This window comes from Pogoniulus pusillus, chromosome 9 (assembly GCF_015220805.1).
Source record: "Pogoniulus pusillus isolate bPogPus1 chromosome 9, bPogPus1.pri, whole genome shotgun sequence".
NCBI classification, from domain to species: Eukaryota; Metazoa; Chordata; class Aves; order Piciformes; family Lybiidae; genus Pogoniulus; species Pogoniulus pusillus.
This window is the reverse complement of record NC_087272.1, coordinates 13,212,420-13,232,552: the sequence shown is the minus strand read 5'-3', so window position 1 is coordinate 13,232,552 and position 20,133 is coordinate 13,212,420. Positions and strand designations below refer to the sequence as shown.

The 20,133-nt window shown below is 49.3% G+C and overlaps 1 protein-coding gene across 10 annotated transcripts in view; it reads left to right on the top strand.

The window, feature by feature from the left end:
* EPHA5 (EPH receptor A5) overlaps positions 1 to 20,133 on the top strand; it is a 220,036-nt gene that overhangs the window by 177,008 nt on the left and 22,895 nt on the right. For all 10 annotated transcript variants that reach the window (XM_064148552.1, XM_064148551.1, XM_064148550.1 and 7 more), the window contains 5 exons: positions 1,716 to 1,841; positions 4,486 to 4,671; positions 8,865 to 8,926; positions 10,743 to 10,952; positions 15,626 to 15,775. In XM_064148552.1, coding sequence (XP_064004622.1) covers positions 1,716 to 1,841; positions 4,486 to 4,671; positions 8,865 to 8,926; positions 10,743 to 10,952; positions 15,626 to 15,775 — 734 coding nt within the window. The remainder of the gene's footprint in view (positions 1 to 1,715; positions 1,842 to 4,485; positions 4,672 to 8,864; positions 8,927 to 10,742; positions 10,953 to 15,625; positions 15,776 to 20,133) is intronic.

Below are 20,133 nucleotides of genomic sequence, written 5' to 3'. Positions count from 1 at the left end.
GTTCCAGGCTTTAAGAACTCTTTCAGTCAAGAAGCTTCTTCTAAGATCCAACATAAACGTCCTTGGGTGCAATTTGAGGACATGTGATCTCCTTCTATCACTTGTTCCTAGGGAGAAGAGACCAACCCCCACTTCATTCCCACCTCCTTTCAGGGAGCTGTAGAGAGCAATGAGGTCTCACCTCAGCTTCCTCTTCTCCAGATTAGACAATCCCTTTTCACCAGCCCTGTTCTCCAGACCCTTCACCAGCTTTATTGCCCTTCTCTGGACCTGCTCCAGCACTTCAGTGTTCCTGTAGTGAGGACCCCAAAACTGACCCCAAGTCTCAAGTTGTGGCCTCTTGAGTGATGAATACAGAGGGACAATCACTTCTCTGGTTCTGCTGGTTGCACTGCTGCTAATCCAGGCCAGGGTGGAAAAGGATTGAGAAGGCAAACACATCTTCAGTGACACCCAAATTTCCATTACTGCAGTGTAATGAAGGCAGCAGGAAGCAAATCAATTAAGAGACACAGTGTAATGTCCCTGTCTTGTTAGACTGATGAGCAGTTTTTGGAGGGAGTAGCCTTAATCATTGTCAAAACAAACTTAGAGCAGGGATAATGAAAATACTTTTTCCTCTCTCAAGTCCTGGAGACAAGGCCTGCTCTTATATATTTCCACTGGCACAACCCACAGGCTCCACAGATTGCATTGAGTTGGGAGGGACCCCCAAAGGTCAACCACCCTACAGGCAACAGAGACGCCTCCAATTGGATCAGGCTGCTCAGGGACACAAGGAGTCTGATCTTGAATGTCTCCAGGGATGGGGCCTCAACCACATCCCTGGACAGCCTCTTCCAGGACTTCACCACTCTCACTGTGCAGAACTTCCTCCTGATGTCCAAACTAAATCTCCCCTGCTCCAGTTTCAAACCACCGCCCCTCATTCTATCACCACAGGCTCTTCTAAAATGTCCCTCTCCAGCCTTTCTCTAAGCCCCCTTCAGGTAGTGAAATGGAGCCCTGGTGTCTCCCCAGAGTTCATTTACATCTCAGTAGCTCATTCTGCAATAATGTGGCTGAGTGATTAACTGATACATGACTGCTAGGGTATAATTTCCTGCAGCTCTCCATCACACTCCCCCTCCTTGGGTCCATCCAGCTGGCTTTGTAAACTATTTCCTTAACATTTGGCTTCTTGTGCATTACCTCTTGCACCACCATTTCCAGATCTGGAAAGAGATCCTTTTGCACCACACAGAATCATAGAAACACAGAATGGTAGGGGTTGGAAGGGACCTCCAAGGATCATCCAGTCCAACCCCTCTGCCAAAGCAGGATCACCTGGGGCAGGTCACACAGGAACACATCCAGGTCGGTCTTGAAAGTCTTCAGAGGAGACTCCACAACCTCTCTGGGCAGCCTGCTCCAGAGCTCCAGCACACTCACTGTAAAGAAGTTTCTCCTGATGCTGAAATGAAACGAGACCCTGGCCCAGCCCCCTGTGTAGTACCAAAAGGGGTTTCAGTTTTGTTGTTTGCTTTCCTAAATACAATTACTGGTGTCACACAAACTAAACGTCATTGTCCAAGGATGCTCCTCATCTGTTTGCACCAGAATAGCTTTCCCTGCTGCCCTGTTTCCCAGCAAAGTGGAGTGCAGGGGGCAGGAGTGTGTGTTGCTCATCTTCTGTCATGCCACATGCCTGAAACAGTCTTAATTTGTTTTTGCAGTTAAGCTTCCTGGAGTGAGGACCTATATTGATCCCCACACCTATGAGGACCCTAACCAAGCTGTGCATGAGTTTGCGAAGGAGATTGAAGCGTCCTGCATCACCATTGAGAGAGTTATTGGAGCTGGTATGGAAATGCAGCTCATTGGCATGGAGTGTTGGCTTTCCTAACCCTTCAGGGCTGTGAGATGTTTGTGCTGTTAGGTACCCTGCAAGGGATAGAATTGTGAATTCATAGATGCATAGAATGGTTTAGGTTGGAAGTGATATTGAAGATCATCTAGTTCCAACCCGCATGGCAGGGACACATCCCACTAGAACAGACCTACATTTTAGAGCTGGTTATTTACTTACACAGAAGAAGAAATGAGTGCCAGAAGGATGGAGCCAGGCTCTTCTTGGCGATGCCTGATGACAGGACAAGGGGCAATGGCTGGAAGCTGAGGCATAGGAAGTTTCAAGTAAACACAAAGGAGAATTTTTTGACTGTGAGGGTGACAGAACACTGGGAGAGGCTTGGAGATAGTCAAGACTTGCTTGGATGTGTTCCTCCATGATCTGGTATAGGTTCAGCCAAGTACTCCAGGTCATCCTCAGAGAGCTGAAAGAAGCAACTCAACACAGAGAAACTCAGTCTAAGGAAGCCTACCCAGCACCTGTGAGCAATGTCAGAGCAATCATGAGACCTAGCCCTACCTAGCCGGGGGGCCCACCAGGCCCCCCGGCCTTTGAATCCCCTCCACCATCCACCCAGTGATGCACCACAGAGCACTCACCAGTGACGATCCGAGGAGGATCCTTCTGCCCAAGTGGGCAAGCTTGGGGCTTGCCTTTCCTGGGGCCACTTATAAAGGGAAGTGGGTGTGAGGAGGCTAAGTGGTGACACCTGGGGTGGGAGGAGACTGCAACAAGACCCAGATTGAAAAGGGAAGTGGGCAGGGAGGGCAAAGTGGTGACACCTGGGGTGGGAGGAGACTCCAACAGAACCCAGGTGTTAGGAGTTTGAGGGGAAAAAAAGGGGGAAATGTATTGTGCAGGAGAGAAAGAGGTGGATATGGTGGAGAAGGGAGGGAAATCGAGAGGAAAAGGATGGAGATGAGAACATGAAGATGGAATGGTCTATTTGCAGTCATCTTGAATGTTAAATTGCACAGCAGGAGATCTGTGAATCTGGGCAGTCCTGTTTTCCTTGTGTTTCTTTTCCTTTGCCTTTCTCACATTTGTCAGCTTAGCTTATTTTTTTACAGAGTGGATAAAGAGAAATATTTTTACTTGGTGTTTTTGGAGATCAAGCTGAAGTATGTAACAAAATTATACACAAATCATTACTGAATAGAAGTCAGCAGTAAGATTTTGTAACATTTCATCACAAACAACAGTTTGCAAGTTATGCAGAGATGTCTACCAAGAAGCCAGAAACATGCTCTGATTTCAGCTGGGAGAAGAGAAGACTCCACAGAAACCTAATAGTAACCTTCTAGTACCTAAAAGTGGCCAACAAGAAGGCAGAAGAGGGACTGTTTACAAAGGCCTGAAGTGGCAGGATGAAGGGCAGTGGTTTTAAACTAGAGAAGAGATTTAGGTTGGATGTTAGGAGAAAGATCTTTACCATGGAGGTAGTGGAGCACTGGAACAGATTGCCCAAGGAGATAGTTGAGGCCCCATCATTGGAGATAGTCAAGATCAGGCTCATCAGGGCTCTGGGCAAACTGAATTAGTGCAGGATGTCCTTGCTGACTGCAGGGGAGTTGGACTAGATGACCTTTGGAGGTCCCTTCCAACTCAAATTGTTCTATGATTCTATGATTGCTCAAGGCCTTGAACACTTCCAGAGAGAGGGAATCCACAACCTCCCTGGGCAACCTGTTCCAGTGTCTCGCCACTCTCACAGTCAAGAATTTCTTTCTAATATCCAGTCTAAATTAATCCTAGAATCCTAGAATGGTTTGAGTTGGAAGTGACCTCCAAATCTCATCCAGTTCAACCTCACCTGCACTCATCAGGAACATCCTGCACTAGATCAGGTTGCTCAAAGCCTTGTCCAGCCTCAGCTCAAGTATCTCCAGGAATGGGGCCTCACCTCCCTTTCTGGGCAACCTATTGCAGTGTTCCAGCACTCTCATGGTGCAGAACTTGATCCTAACATCCAATCTCAATCTGCTCTTCTGTTATTTCAAACCATTGCCCTCGTCCTGTCACTGCAGGCCTTTGGAAACAGTCTCTCTGCAGCCTCCTTGTAGCCCCCTTCAGGTACGGGAAGGCTGTTCTTAGTAAATCTTCCCTTCTTGAGCTTAAAATTGTTCCCTCTCATCCTATCGCCACAAGCCAGTAGAGATGTGCCAGGACTCGTTCTTCCTGAGGACAAAAACCTGAAATGAGGAAGCAGCCCTATGGAATCTAGAGCAGAGCACTTTAAATCTGGGAAAATGACTCTTTTCTGCCTAATTTTCTTGTGCTTAGGAATTGCTTAGCTTAGTGTAGGCTGGCTGTTTGAGATGGTGCACAGGTTGCACTGGGTCAGAACAGACCCTCAAAGATCATCTTACCCAGCCACCCTCCAGCCAGCAGGGATACCTCCACCTAGATCAGGCTGCCCAGAGCCCCACTGAGCCTGATCTTGAGATGTTCAGCTTTGCACATGTGTCAGTGTTGGGCAGCCTTGCATGCTTTTGGTCACCTATCCATAGGAGCTGGGCTGCATTCTGCAGGGGGCTGTGTGCTGTGTGCCCTTGAGTTGCTGCCATCTCCTGCTGTCTCGTTTTCCTCTGCAGGTGAATTTGGGGAGGTGTGCAGCGGGCGGCTGAAGCTGCAGGGGAAGCGAGAGTTCCCTGTGGCCATCAAAACCCTCAAGGTGGGCTACACGGAGAAACAGAGGCGAGATTTCCTGGGAGAGGCAAGCATCATGGGGCAGTTTGACCACCCCAACATCATCCACCTGGAAGGTGTCGTCACAAAAAGTAGGTACAAGCTGCTGTGGACTGCTGTCCTTGGGTGATGGGAGAGTTGGTTAGGGGAGGGAGACTTGAGGAATGAGACCAGGGGCTCAGGCTATGACAGTTAGAGAATCATAGAATGGGCTTGGTTGGAAGGGAACTCCGAAGGTCATCTAGTCCAACATCCTCTGCAGGAAGGAAGGACACCCTCACCTAGATCAGGTTGCCCACTGTCCTGTTGAGCCTCACCTTGAATATCTCCAGTTGGGGCTCAGGCTGTCAGGGTTGGGGCTGTTCATCTTGGAGAGGAAAAGGCTCCAGGGAGACCTTAGAGCAGCCTTCCAGTACCTGAAGGGGATTACAGGAGAGGCGGGGAGGGACTTTTGACAAGGACTTGCAGTGATGTGACAAGGGACAGTGGCTTTGAGCTGGAAGAGGGCAAATTGAGACTGGAGATTAGGAAGAAATTATTTCCATTGAGGGTGGTGAGACACTGGAACAGGTTGCCAAGGGAGGCTGTGGATGCCCCCTCCCTGGAGTTGTTCAAGGTCAGGTTGGATGAGGCCTTGAGCAACCTGGGCTAGAGGGTGGTGTCCCTGCCCATGGCAGGGCAGTTGAAACTAGATGATCTTTAAGTCACTTCCAACCCAAGCCATTCTATGAAATAACCTTTATGGCTCCCAAACTGCTGCTGTCTCAAAGTATTGTTTAGCTTATTCCCTTCAGGGTTTTAGTCATCAGCCTACTGCAGATTCACATCTTTAGGGCAAAATGTGCTTGCTGAATCATAATTCTACTTTGGAAGTAAATTAAGCTAAATTCAATTAGGCTGTTTTTAATTCTGAAGAAGATCTGTGCTAGGGCTTCATATCATTTAACTACCCTACTTCAAATGCACACCTCAGTTAATTTAGATTAATTGTCTTCATTGTCCCTGTTCAGACAAGCCCTTGGCTATTTCTGCTTTGCAAAGTTAAGGACACTCCTGTTTCCATAGACTCACAGAATGGTTTTGTCTGGAAAAGCCCTTTCAGAGCATCCAGTCCAACCACACTCTAATTCTGCCAAGGCTGAGGCTAAACCATGGCCTGCAGCACCACATCTCTGCCTCTTTGAAACACCTCCAGGGATGGGGATTCGGCCACCTTGCTGGGCAGCCTATGCCAGTCTTTGAGAACCCTTTCAGTGAAGAGCTTTTTTCACTCCTCTTATTGCCAGACCCCCAAGGTTTTCACATCCCTTTTGGTTGCACTGATAAGTGTGCACATTGCATTGCCACATTGATAGGAATGACATCTACACATGTTTTATGGCCCTGTGATGCCAGCAGGAGGAAGCTCTGCTGACAGGGAGAATCAACCCAGCACTTCAGAAGACCTAGGGTTTCCTTTTCATTTACTTTGCTGAGAGCTGCTCTACTGGTGTCTTTATTTCCACGCTCTTGGATAGGGGGCTAATTTATTTCACAATGGCTGCCAGCCTGCAGCAGCTGGATAATGAAACACAAGTGCCAGAAATATGGTTTGCTTTTCATAGAATCACAGGATGCTTTAGGTTGGAAGGGACCTCAAAGATCACCCAAACCCTCTGCCATGGGCAGGGACACCTCTCCTCCTCCCCTCCTCTCCCCTCCTCTGCCCTCCCTTCTCCTGCCCTCTCCTCCAGCAATGAAAAAGCAGGACTCTGAAAGAGGTTCCGCACAGTGGTGGCATAATGAGATGCCAGTCTCTCTGCAGCACTGCCTTGAAGTGTCAGAAATAAGGGGCCCCATGCTACAGAGGAGGTTTAGTGGTTTCTAACAAAAAAGTAAAAGGAAAACAGAGATATATCTGGAATTTCCTTTCCTCACCTATCCACTGACATGTCAGGAGAGCTTGAGGTCAAAGATGAGGAACAGTTTCTTTCCTACAAGAGTGGTCAGGGATTGGAACAGGCTGCCCAGGGAGGTGGAGGAGTCACCATCCCTGGAGGCATTCAAGAAGTGTGTGGCCATGGCACTTTGGGATGTGGTTTAATGGCCATGGTGGTGCTGGGTTGATTGTTGGACTTGGTGATATTGGAGGTGTTTTCCAAGCCAAACAGTTCTATGATTCTGTGTTTGCCAATCTATAGTGAGGTTACCCAAACTCCTCAACTTTCTCCTTGATGCAGCCTGTGTTGTGTGCAGAGAGATGGTTGTCAACCTTAAAATGATGGGGCTCATTATTGTCTTTAGAAATCAGTGATGTATTTCCTGTCCCCGAGGTGCATCTCTCCTATCCAAAGCCACACTTCTGGCAAGCTTTGGCTCGAGTGGTAGCTATGCTACTTAACTGCAGAAGCAGTGCAGGTCCCTCTCACTGCAAAGGTAGTGTCTGCAGAGCAATCAGTGTTTTGATTGGCAAGTTCACAGTTATCTTCATTATGCAGACAATTAAGCAGTAAATTAGGTAAATAGTTAGAAGAAGGGGGAAGTGGGCAGATAAAAATCAATCTAAATGGCAGAACATGTGCCAAGCTGAGGAGCAGCTACCTTCACATGCACGGTCCACCACGTGGCAGCTCTCGTTGATCACGTCTACAAATGACATTGATAATGCTGCTCACAGATAGTTGACAGCTCCTCTTCCGTGGGTGCTTGGTGCCAGCTCACAGAAATTGATTTAAATAAAAAATAATTTACATGTTGTTCTAAGATTTGATTGAATTTACAGGGGCTGGAGCGAGCCACGTTAATTATTGCTGTGTCACTGTGGCAAGCTAGCGAGAAATTAGATCTAAAAGCCGACCAAAAACTCCATATAATTACCATCAAAATGAGTCAGGCATGAAAATTAATCAAATGGATTCGGAAAAAACGTGATTATCCTTGTCAACAATAGGAGCCCAGGTCTCCTATTGAGAACTTTGAGTTTGATTTCCACCTTGTGCTCATTCCACACTTAGTGCGCCTTTGTGCTGTGATATGGCACTCAGCACTGCGTCGTCTCTGCCTCTTGGAAACACCTCCAGGGATGGGGGCTCGATCACCTCCCTGGGCAGCCCATGCCAAGCTTTGACAAGTCTTTCAGTCAAGAAGTTGCTTCTCATGTTCAAACGAAATCTCCCCTGGTGCAACTTGAGCCCATTTCCTTCCCTACTGTCACTTGTTCCTAGAGAGAAGAGTGCAATCTCCACTTCGCTCCAACCTCCTTTCAGGGAGCCGTAAAGAGTGAGAAGGTCTCCCATCAGATGCCCTTCTCCTGCTAAACAACTCCTTTTCTTACTTCCAGATGTTCTTACAGGGGTAGTCTCAAGGGGTAACTTGAATTACAAGGAATGTAATTTCATCCTTTCCTGGTCTTGGTTTTGATGGCAATCAAGCTCGCATATACTTCAGATCACCCCAGTTGCTCCTGTTAATAGATCCATAGGCTTATAGAATGGCTTGGGCTGGAAGGGACCTGGAAGATTATCCAGCTCCAACCCCCATGCCATGGGTAGGGACACCTTACACTAGACCAGGTTGCTAACGGCCTTGTCCAGCCTGGCCTTGAACACCTCTGGGGAGGGGGCATCCACAATTTTCTTGGGCAGCCTGTTCCAGTTGATGGTGCATCAGCAACCTGATGGTGCAGAACTTGTTCCTAACATCCAATCTGAATCTCCTCTTCTGTTGTTTCAAAACATTGTCCTCATCCTGTCACTGCAGGCCTTTGGAACCAGTCCCTCTGCATCCTTCTTGTAGCCCACTTGAGGTACTGGAAGGCTGCTCTAAGGTTTCCCTGGAGCTTTCTTTTCTCCAGGCTGGATAACCCCAGCTCTCCCAGCTTGTCCTCGTATCAGAGGTGCTCCAACCCCCTGATCATTTTTGTGTTCCTCCTCTGGACCCACTCTGTCAGGTCCATGACCTTCCTGTGTTGAGGGCTCCAGAGATGGACACAGCACCCCAGGTGCGGTCATACCAGAGCACAGAGGTTGCCTGGGTTCAACTTACAGCCTCTTCCTCAAACATCACCTAAACACTCTCAGGCTTGGAACCCTACCTGTAAAACAGGATTACTTTTTTATCTCCTCCTCCTCAGCTGGCCTTTATTTTGGCAAACCCTGTGCTCATCTCCTGGGACAGCAGCATCTCAGAGTAGATGTCCTCTTCCAGGGCTGTCTCTTGCCTTTCAGATGCAGTATGAAGAGACTTGTTTATTGCTCATGGGTTTGAAGTAAATTGCTAACAAAGTTCTGCACTTTCCCTTTTCCAGGCAAACCAGTAATGATAGTGACTGAGTACATGGAGAACGGCTCTCTGGATACGTTTTTAAAGGTAACACTCAGATCCCTCTGCCAGGGCACCTTGGCTACTTTTGAGCTCTCTGCACATGCTTACCGTCATTCAAAACCTTTGCTGGGTGCTGGTTCAGCTGTTGATGCTGTCTGCAGGCAGGAATAGCTCAGCTGTTGGTTTGACCTGTATTTATACAGCATCATGAGGGACCTGGAGCATGCACTGGGAAGGACCTGGGGCATGCACTGGTACAAAGAGATAAGAATAAATTGGAGAAGACGATGGTTCTTTTAGAAGGAAATCTGAAGCATGGAAATGATGAACTGAACCTGCAAAATCTGATGTGTCTCAAAAGCATATCCACATTGCATCATGGCAAAGCTCAGACTTGTCAGTCTTTCCAGGAAACCTAAGTGAAGGGAGAATAAGGGAAGAGGTTAGAAATCATACAACCATGGAATCATTTTGGTTGGGAAAGGTCTCATCATCCAGTCCAACCATTCTCTAACCCTACCAACTCTGGTGCTAAACTCAGCACCACATCTCTGCTTCTTTGAAACACCTCCAGGCATGGAGGAATTGAACCACCTCTCTGGGCAGGCTGTGACAATGACAGTCGAGACTTTTCTTCTAAGATGCAACCTAAACCTCCCCTGGCACAATCTCAGGCCATTTCCTCTCCTATTACCTGATACTAGGGAGAAGCAGCCAACTCCACCTCGTTGCAACTTCCTTTCAGGGAGTTGTAGAGAGCAATTAGGTATCCTCTCAGCCTCCTCTTCTCCAAACTAAAGAACCTCAGTTCACAGGATGACAGGATCACAGGATCTCAGAGGTTGAAAAGGACCCAAAGAGATCATCCAGCCCAACCCCCCTACCAGAGCAGGACCATACAATCTAGCTAAGGTCACAGGAATGCAACCAGAGGGGCCTCAGGAGTCTCCAGGGAAGGAGAATCCACAACCTCCCTGTGAAGCTTGTTTCACTACTCTATGACCCTTACAGTAAAGAAGTTCCCCCTTGTGTTGAGGTGGAACCTCCTGTGCTGCAGCTTACATCCATTGCTCCTTGTCCTATCAGAGGGAGCAAGTGAGAAGACCCTGTCCTCCAGCTCGTGACGCAGAAGCAGCTCCCTCAGCTTCTCACTAGACCTTTTTCCAGACTCTTAATCAGCTTTGTTGCCCTTTTCTGGCCTGCTTCAGGACCTTGGTGTCCTTCTTGTAGTGAGGGCCCAAAACTGACCCCAGGACTCAGGGTGTGACATCAGCAGTGCTGAGTATAGGGGCACAATCGTTTCCCTGGTCCTGCTGGTCACGCTAATGTGGTGTGGAGAGGAACCTCTACTCCCAGTTATTGACAGGTAGACCTCTGCAGGAAGGATTTAGGAAGAAATTCTTTACAGTCAGGGTGGTGAGACACTGAAACAGATTGCCCAGGGAGGTTGAGGATGCCCTCTTGCTAGAGGTGTTGAAGGCCAGGTTGGATGAGGCCTTGAGCAATCTGGTCTAGTGGAAGGTGTGTCCCTGCCCATGGCAGCTGGGTTAGAACTGGATGATCTTGAAGGTCCCTTCCAACCTAAATGATTCTATGAATCAGTGATTTCTGCACAACTTGGTGCCATGTAGTTAGGTGGCTCAGAGCCATCCCACCTCAGTCTCTTTACAGAGATGCCTCTGCGTGTTGACTCCCAGGCACCAGTAGGACACAGCTCACTCCTTGATCTCCAGTATCACATTTCCATAACCTCTCTCTCGACATCCCCATCCAAACAGTGGAACTTTGCAAAGCTCCAGAGCAGGAGGGTAATAAATGAACAAAGTCCCTGGTTTCCTTACCCATCTGCTTCCCTCCGCAGAAGAACGACGGGCAGTTCACCGTCATCCAGCTGGTGGGGATGCTGCGAGGCATCGCCTCGGGAATGAAGTACCTCTCTGACATGGGCTACGTGCACAGGGACCTGGCTGCCAGGAATATCCTCATCAACAGCAACTTAGTCTGCAAGGTGTCAGACTTTGGCCTCTCCAGAGTGCTAGAAGATGACCCCGAAGCGGCGTACACAACCAGGGTGAGTTCTGAGGTTGCCGAGCTAAGTGAGCTCACAAAATCTGTATTCCCTGCCACATTTGGGTGTTCAGGCTCCTTAGCAAAAAGCTTTCTGCAAGTCCAGAACCTCTGAACATTGCACAAGGGGAGTTTTCAGTCAGCTATCACAGAAATATTCCAGTTGGAAAAGACCCTCAGGGTCACCAAGTCCAACCTATAACCCTACTCTGCAAGGTGCACTCTAAACCATGTCCCCAAGCACCACATCCCAATGACCTTTAAACACATCCAGGGTTGGTGACTCGGCCACCTCCCTGGGCACTCCATTCCAATGCCTGACCACTCCTGCTGTGAAAAAAATTTTTCCTGATGTCCAGTCTAACCCTACTCAGTTGCAGCTTGAGGCCATTCCCTCTTGTTCTGTCACTATTTACCTGTGAGAAGAGAGCAGCACCACAGGTTTTATCAGCACCAACTGGTTTTATCACCACCAGCTGTTTCATTTTGCCAATGGTGGTAACTTTGTAGTGGGGATGGCCAAATAACGCTGAACTTAAATTTCTAAGTTCATAGAACCATAGAGTCATAAAATGGCTCTGGTTGGAAGGGACCTCAAAGATCATCTATTCCAAATCCCCTGCCATGGACAGGGACATCTCTTAGCTAGACTTGGCTGCTCAAGGCCTCATCCAGTCCGGCTTTGAACACCTGCAGGGAAGGTGACTGCACCTCTTCCCTGGGCGGCCCGTTCCAATGCCTGACCACTCTTGCAGCAAAGAAATTTTTCCTAAGCTCCAATCTCTATCTCCCCTGGCACAATTTGAGCCCTTTTCCTCCATCTTTGCTTGTGCAGCCATGCAGAGATGTAAGCCACAGTCTTCTGGACACTTGGACCTTTTTAAGGCATGGGGCAGTGTGTAGTACCCCTTGCAAATGCCACTGTTAAGGCTTATTTCCACCAGCCTGAGAAAGAGCAGCTCCAGCCTCAGTGCTCTGCTCCTGTCCAGCCTTGATCCATTCCTTGAAGGCATCTGCCTTCAGGCCCACATGGCCTGTGGAGAACAGGTGGGCAGGAGCCCTGCTGGGCAGTGCAGGCTCCCAGAGGGCCTCCACTCATTGTGACAGTGATTGGCATGCCTGGACGTGTCCTGTCAGCGTGTTAGTCCAAGAGCATTGTTTTACCGGTGACAGGAGCTCTCTGGGTTGTCTTCCCAGTTCCTGTGGAGATCTGGAAAGGGCCTTTCAGCTCTTGGCAGTTGCAGCCCCATGACAGGAGTTGGCTACAGCCAGAGCAGAGCCACCCTGCAGACAGGAGGGCTCTTGGCCAACCTTGCTGCAGCACACTGCTATCTCCTAATTGGCACTGCTGAGGATCTGGCCCCTCACTTAAGGCATGTGCTGATCAGCCTGTGAAGAAATAACTCCTGGGAGAAGGGACTTTTTCCACTTTGCTTTGAAAATGGGTTCCAAATTCTGCCTTTTTTTCCCCAATAACAAACACTGTCAGGGCACTTAGGGAAACCTTCCAATATTTAGCTCAGTGCTGAGAGGAAAGGGACATCACAGTGAAATGTATTCTGATACAAATCAAGGGAGACAACTCTTTGAAGCCAGTGAGAAAAGTATTCCTTCATCCAAACTCCCTTTCCCCTCCCCTCTTCCTTCTCAGAGCTGATCTGAAGTTTAATTTCTAAAATGGCAGAAGAGGGGAAAAAGGAAGAAGCAAGACAGCAAAGCAAATTTGACAGCTGTGGCATCATTTCCAGTCCCACAGACGAAGCCAAATAGACTGGTCCTTACACCCCCAGATTTCTGTGCCTCCTCTGCAGAGCTCTCTGCAGGATCTGTAGGCTGGGTGAGGAAGGACTTGGACAGGATTGAATGCTGGGCCCAAGCCAACCTCATGAGGTTCAACAAGGCCAAGTGCAAGGCCCTGCACCTGGGTCAAGGCAATCCCAAGCACAAATCCAGGCTGGGTGAGGAGTGGCTCAAGAGCAGTCTGGAGGAGAAGGACTCAAGGGTGTCAGCTTATGACAAACACCCCATGAGCCAGCAGTGATCACTGGCAGCCCAGAAGGCAGCTGTGTGCTAGGCTGCATCCAAAGCAGGGAGAGCAACAGGAGAGGGAGGGGATTCTGCCCTTCTCCTTTGCTCTGCAGCAGCACTGTATCCAGTTCTGGTGCCCCTAGCACAAGAAAGACATGGAACTGCTGGAGCAGGTTCAGAGGAGGCTGTGAAGATCATCAGAAGGTTGGAGAACCTGCCCTATAGGGACAGGCTGGGAGAGCTGGGGCTGTACAGCCTGGAAAAGAGAAGATTCCAGGGAGACCTTAAAGCAACCTTCCATTGCTGGAAGGGGCTACAGGAGAGCTGGGGAGGGACTTTTGACAAGGGCTTGTAGTGACAGGATGATAGGCAGTGGCCTTGAGCTGAAAGAGGGCAAATTGAGACTGGAGATTAGGAAGACATTCTTTTGAGTGAGGATGGTGAGACACTGGAACAGGTTGCCCAGGGGGGCTGTGGAATTCCCTTCCCTGGAGGTGTTCAAGGCCAGGTTGGATAAGGACTTGGGCAACCTGGTCTAGCGGAATGTGTCCCTGCCCACATTCTATGAGGTGGAAGTGGATGATTTTGAAGGTTCTTTCCAACCCAAACCCTTCTGCAAATCTGTGAATCAGAACTGCATTCAGTAAAAAAGGAACAGAAAAAGGAGTGTTACTTTTGCAGCAATTTGCATGAACCTTTCGTTAGATCAAAGCCTTCCTCAGCTTCAGAGCTGTCTGTGCCTCCCCCGCTTGCGCTCCAGGATGCAGGAAATGTATTCCCTTACCAATCCCTGCCACGTAATTGAGATGTTGATCCTACACACACCCCAGCATTCCAACAACAAACCTTCAGGACAGCCAATTAGTAGGCAGCCTACAAATGCTTATGGGCTCAGCTAATGTGGAAAGGGCCCCTGTGCTGTCAACCAGATTTACTTCAGAATCCGATGTCTCTTTCCAGACAGAAAATCCACAGCCTCACAGATTGCATTGGGTTGGAAGGGACTCTCAAAGGTCATCTTGTCCAACCCCCTGCACTCAGCAGGGACACCTCCAACTAGAGCAGGCTTTCCAACCTGAGCTTGATTGTCTCCAGGAACAGGACCTCAACCACTTTCCTGGGCAACCTGTTCCAGTGTTTCACCACCCTCATTGTGCAGAACTTCCTCCTGATGTCCAACCTAAACCTGCCCTCCTCGAGTTTCAAACCATTTGCCCCTTGTCCTATCTCTAGCAAACCCTTTTAAACAGTCACATCCTTATGTGCTCTTAAAAGTGTTGGTTTGTCCTCATTTCCACAGTGGTGAGACCCTGGCCTAGGTTGCCTAGAGAGGTGCTATATGCCCCATCCCTGGAAACATACCAGGGGAGGTTAGATGGGCCTCTGAGCAACCTCATCTGCATGAAGAACACACGCTGATGACCTTTGTGACCTCCTCTGGACCCCATCCAGCAGCTTCATGTCCCTCATGCTGAGTGCGCCAGAACTGGATACAGTGCTGCAGGTGGGGTCTCAGCAGAGCAGAGGGGCAGAATCCCTTCCCTGTCCTGCTGCTCTCACTGCTCTGGATGCAGCCCAGCACACAGCTGCCTTCTGGGCTGCCAGTGACTATTGCTGGCTCATGAGGAGTTTGTCATCAGCTGACACGCCTGAGTATTTCTCCTCCAGACTGCTCTTGAGCCACTCCTTACCCAGCCTGGATTTGTGCTTGGGATTGCCCTGACACAGGTGCAGAACCTTGCACTTGGCCTTGTTGAACCTCACGAGGTTGGGTACAGCTCTCAATCCTGTCCAAGTCCCTCTGGATGGATCCCTTCCCTCTAGTTTGTCAACCACATTACACAACTTGATGTCCTCTCAGACTTGCATAGGGTACCTCAGTCCCACTACCCATGTCTCTAACAGATGTCAAAGAGCACTGGTCCCAGTACTGACCTGTGAAGGATGCAACTCATTGCTGGTCTCCATTTGGCCACTGAGCCAGTGACGACAGCTTTCTAAGTGCAGCAATCCAGACAATTCCTTATCCAGCCAGTGGCCTCCCCTCCAGCCTAGGCTTTTCCATTCTGGTGCCCAGGATGTCATGTTTGCACAAAGTGAGGTGTTTGGTCTTAAGCGCAGGAATTTTCATGAATGAGGATGAAAGGATGAAAGGAGACAAATGGCTGGGCTGGAGCTGGGACCTCTCTGTATGAAGGAGTGATGCTTCACTCACATGACTTGGGGGGGACACACATGAGGACGCTTGAGTCTTCATCAAAACCTTGCAGAGCGATGCAGGAAGATAGCTCCTGAGGATTTAATGGAATTGCAGGGGGGTGACTTATTAGGGACATGCCCCCTCCCTGGAGGTGTTCAGGGCCAGGTTGGACAGGGCCTTCTGCAGCCTGCTCTAGTGGGAGGTAGTTTCAAACCAGATGATCTTTAAAGGTCACTTCCAACCCAGCCTCTTATATGGTGTTCAAGAAAGGTGTGGATACGGCATTTTGGAACATGGTTTAATGGCCGTGATTGTGTTAGGTCAGTGGTTGGACACAATGATCTCAGGGGCCTTTACCAACCACACTGCAATTCTCTGATTCTCTTCCCTCCTCCACAGTCTGGTTTTGGGTGTTATTTATGTTCTTTTTCCTTTTCTCTTCCTTCTAGGGAGGTAAGATCCCCATCCGATGGACAGCACCTGAAGCCATCGCCTTCCGCAAGTTCACCTCGGCCAGCGATGTCTGGAGCTATGGCATTGTGATGTGGGAGGTGATGTCCTATGGAGAGAGACCCTACTGGGAGATGACAAACCAAGATGTAAGCATGTGGGGGCGCTGCTGCTTGAAGGGACTTGGGAGGACTAGGAGAATTTCTGCAGCCAGAGAGGCTTCTGATGGTGTCTCAAATAACATCCTCATAGGTGGTCTCAAGGACACTGGGTTAGATGACTGCACCCTGAGGTGGGTTGGAAACTGGTTCAACACAGAGCTTAGAGGCTTGTGACCAGCAGTAGAGAGTCCAGTTGGAAGCCTATGGCCAGTGGTGTTCCACAGGGTTCAGTGCTGTACAGTTTGGTTGTATCTTCATCCATAACCTGGATGAGGGGATTGAATGGACCCTCAGCACCTTCGCTGATGGTACCAAACTGTGGGGGTGGCTGGCAGCCCACCAGGCTGTGATGGCATCCATTGAGACCTAGACAGGCTGGAGAGCTGTGTGAAGGAGAACTTCATGAAGTTCAAAAGGGACAAGTGCAGAGTCCTGCACCTGGGGAGGAACACCACCAGGCACCAGTACAGGTCCTGCTGGAAAGCAGTTCCATGGAGAAAAACCTTGGAATCCTAGTGGATAGCAAGTTCTGCATGGGCCAGCAATGTGCTCTTGTGGCCAGGACCACTGGCATCCTGGGGTGCATCCAGAAAAGTGTGTCCAGCAGGTATAGGAAGGTTTTCCTCCCTATAAGTCTGCCCTGCTGAGGTCACACCTGAGATACTGTGTCCAGTTCTGGGCTCCCCACTTCAAGAAAGACAGGGATCTGCTGGAGAGAGTCCAATGGTGAGCTAGGAGGATGATGAAGCGACTGGAACATCTGTCTGATGAGGAAAGGCTGAGAGACCTGAGGCTTCAGGCTGGAGCCTGGAGAGGAGGCTAAGAGGGGATCTGATAAATGTCTGAGGGGTGAGTGTCAAAAAGAAGGGGACAGGCTCTTCTCAGTGGTGTCCTGTGATAGGACAAGTAACATCAGGTATGAGCTGGAACACAGGAGGTCCACCTTAGCATGAGGAGAAGCTTCTTTGGTGTGAGGGTGCTGGAGCCCTGGAGGAGGCTGCCTAGTGGTGTTGTGGAATCTCCATCTTTGGAGACATTCAAAACCCACCTTGATGTGTTCCTCTGTGACCTGCCCTGGGTGATCCTGCTGGGCAGGGGAGTTGGCCTGGATGATCTCTGGAGGTCCCTCCCAAGCTCTAGCATTCTGTGAGGCAGGGATGAGGGCAAGGTGGAGAGAGCCACTGTAGAAAACTTTGCCTCCCCCATGCCAGACACAATCCTCCCGTTTGCTGTTCTGGTGTTTGCAGCAGCAGCAGCCCAGAACAGGCTGTGCACAGGGGGAAATGTGTCTGCACAGAGGCAAGCTGCTTCCCCCCTCCCCAGGCTCACGAAGCTTCACTAATGCTGTTAGAGCTGGAGCCTGTTCCTCCTCTGCTTAATGACCAAGAGCTGCCAGGGGATAGAGGCTGATCAACTGGCAGCTTTTCAACTGCATGTTCAAACCCCTGCAGAAACTCAGGAGAGCAATGACAGGGGCTTTGTTCTGCCTGCACAAAAGCTGGGTGATTTGATCTAGTGACAGCAGTCCTGAGAGCTGCCTCTTGATTGCTCTTCATTGCTGATCTCAGGGGCATCCTTTTGCTCCTCTGTGAAGATCTTGCAAGCCCGTGCCAACACGAGCTCTCATCTTTCTTTGTACAGCACCCTTAGAGTTGTGTCCCCTTGCTCCTGGGCACCAGTGTCTGCCTGAGGCCCTCATCCCAAGGCCACCCTCTGTAGTGTAGATGCCTGTGGGGACACTGTCTCCCTCCTGACTACAGCTTCGATCCCAGAAGGAGTCAGCATCTCTTGACTCTACTCCAGAGCTTCCTCCTACCCTGAGCTCACCATGGACATCTGTCCTTGACTGCAGAGGAAAAAAAAAGAAAAGAAAAGAAACTTAGAGTTGACAGATTTTCTCGGCCTCTCCTTTCTCTTCATGTCTCTGACAATCATGATGTAGACTTATAGGATGGTTTGGTTTGGAAGGGACCCTCAAGATCATTTAGTTACAACTCCCCCTTAAATTAGTTTCTCCCCACATTCATTTGGAACTTCTTATGTTTAAGTTTGTGCCTGTCACCTCTTGCCCTGTCACAGAGCAGCACTGAAAAGAGTTTGGCTCCATCTTCCTGACACCCACCCTTAGACATTTGTAAGGGTTAATAAGATTCCCCCTCAGCCTCCTCTGAGGTTGTTCAACCCAGATAAGAGAAGACTCTGGGGTGACCTTAAAGCTGCCTTCCAATACCTGAAGGGATCCTCCAGGAAGAGGAACTTTCCATCAGGGTGTCTAGAGACAGGATCAGGGGAACGGTTTGAAGCTGAGGGAGAGCAGGGTTAGACTGGATCTTAGGAAGAAGTTCTTCAGTATGAATGTGGCGAGGGTCTGGAACAGGCTGCCCAGAGAGGTTGTTGATGCCCCCTCCCTGGGGGTGTTCAAGGCCATGTTGCATGAGCCCATAGGTAACCAAGTCAAGTTGAGAGGTACACCTGGCCATGGCACGGAGGTTGAACAAGATGGTCTCTGAGGGTGCCTTCCAACCTAATGCAATCTGTGACTCTGTGAATCTCTGAGGTCCCTTCCAGCCTAAGCCATTCTATGATTCTATGGTTATCAAACTCTGCCAAGGCTGGTGCTAAACTGTGGCCCTCAGCACCACATCTCTGCCTCTTTTCAACACCTCCAGGGATGGGGATTCAACCACCTCCCTGGGCAGCCTGTTCCTGTCTTTAAGAAAGCTTTCAGTGAAAGCTTTTTTGCTCCTATTATTGCCAGACCCCAGAAGGCACCTTCAGAGGGTGTTTCAGCACCCCAGCTCCTCAGAGTGTTTTGCTACCATTTACCTTGGATGGCCAGAATGAAGAACATCCTGTAAATTGAGTTAACACTATTGATTGTGATGTTACTGCCAGGAATATCAAACATCCATAACCCCACTGCAGATGGAGTTCAGATATTCTGAGCTGGTGCCAGATGGTCTGCTCCTTGTCTTGCTCCTATTTTCTTCCTGCTACAGCTGGAGGATGATCCATTGTTGTTATAAATACAGACATGGACACAGCAAATTACGTTCTCCTGCCTGTGCCACACTGAGGCTTTTCCTTGCTTTGTTGGTTTTTTTTTTTACAGGGCAGCTGCAAATTTGAGCTGAAATGCATGATGTGAAGAACAGACAGTGCAGGTAGCATAGCCTGGTGAGGCTGGGGTTTTGATGCTGAGGGCAAAAGCTAGGCTGCATGGGCAAAAGATGGGGAGAGGGGATTCTGCCCCTGTACTACACTCAGCTGAGACCCCACCTGCAGTGCTGTGTCCAGCCCAGCACAAGAAGGATATGGAGCTGTTGAAGCAGGTCCAGAGGAGCTGGGAGGATGATCAGAGGGTTGGAGAACCTCCATGGGCATGCTGAGAGAGTTGGAACTGTTCAGCCTGGAGAAGAGAAGGCTCCAGGGATACCTTAGAGGTGCTTTCCAGTACCTGAAAGGGGCTGCAAGAGAGCTGGGGAGGGATTTTTGACAAAGGCATGGACAGGATGAGGGGTGATGGCTTCTGTGATGGTTTGGGTGTTCCCTGGCCCCCCACACTTTAGAAATCACCCAGACTAGACTCAGCTGGCTCTGGAAATATGAATGAAGCTTATATTTACAGCTTAGCACAATATACAAGCAGATATTTACAGTATGTACAGTTATAGACAGAAATATACAAGGTAAAAGGTAATACAGAAACACAACAGCCCTCCCAGAAACCTGGGTCCCCAGGAGGGGCTCTCAACTGCCCCTGCACCTTCCCCCTGCCCCTCTCAACCTTACCCCAGTCCCAAGGAAGAGGTTTGGCCAGGGGGTTAGGGAGCAAAGTGGATTAGCAAAAAAAAATGGAGGGTGAGGTTAAGAGAGTAAGCTGCAGCTCAGCCAGCAGCCCCAGTGAGAGTGGTTATCTGTGTTTTTATTTCTTGTTCCTATACATCTCAGCAAGCCTATGAGTGAAGTAGACATCACCATTGTTTTCCTTTCCCAGCCTGTAATCTGGTTCTTCTCACCAAAACATTCTAGCCTGCTTCAAACTAGCACAGCTTCAAACTGGAAGAAGCTACATTTAGATTGGACATTAGGAAGAGATTCTTCCCCATGAGCAAGGTGAGCACTAGAACAGGTTGTCCAGAGAAATTGTGGAGACTCCAAGCCAGGGAGTATTGAAAGCCAGGTTGGATGGGGCCTTGAGCAGATTGGTGTAGTAAGAGGTGTCCCTGCCTATGGCTGGGGGGTCGTTAACTAGATGATCTTTAAAATCTTTCAACCCAGACCATTCCATGATTCCTGGAACTTTTCCACTTAGCAAAAAGCCCTGTGGTGGGAGACAATTTTAA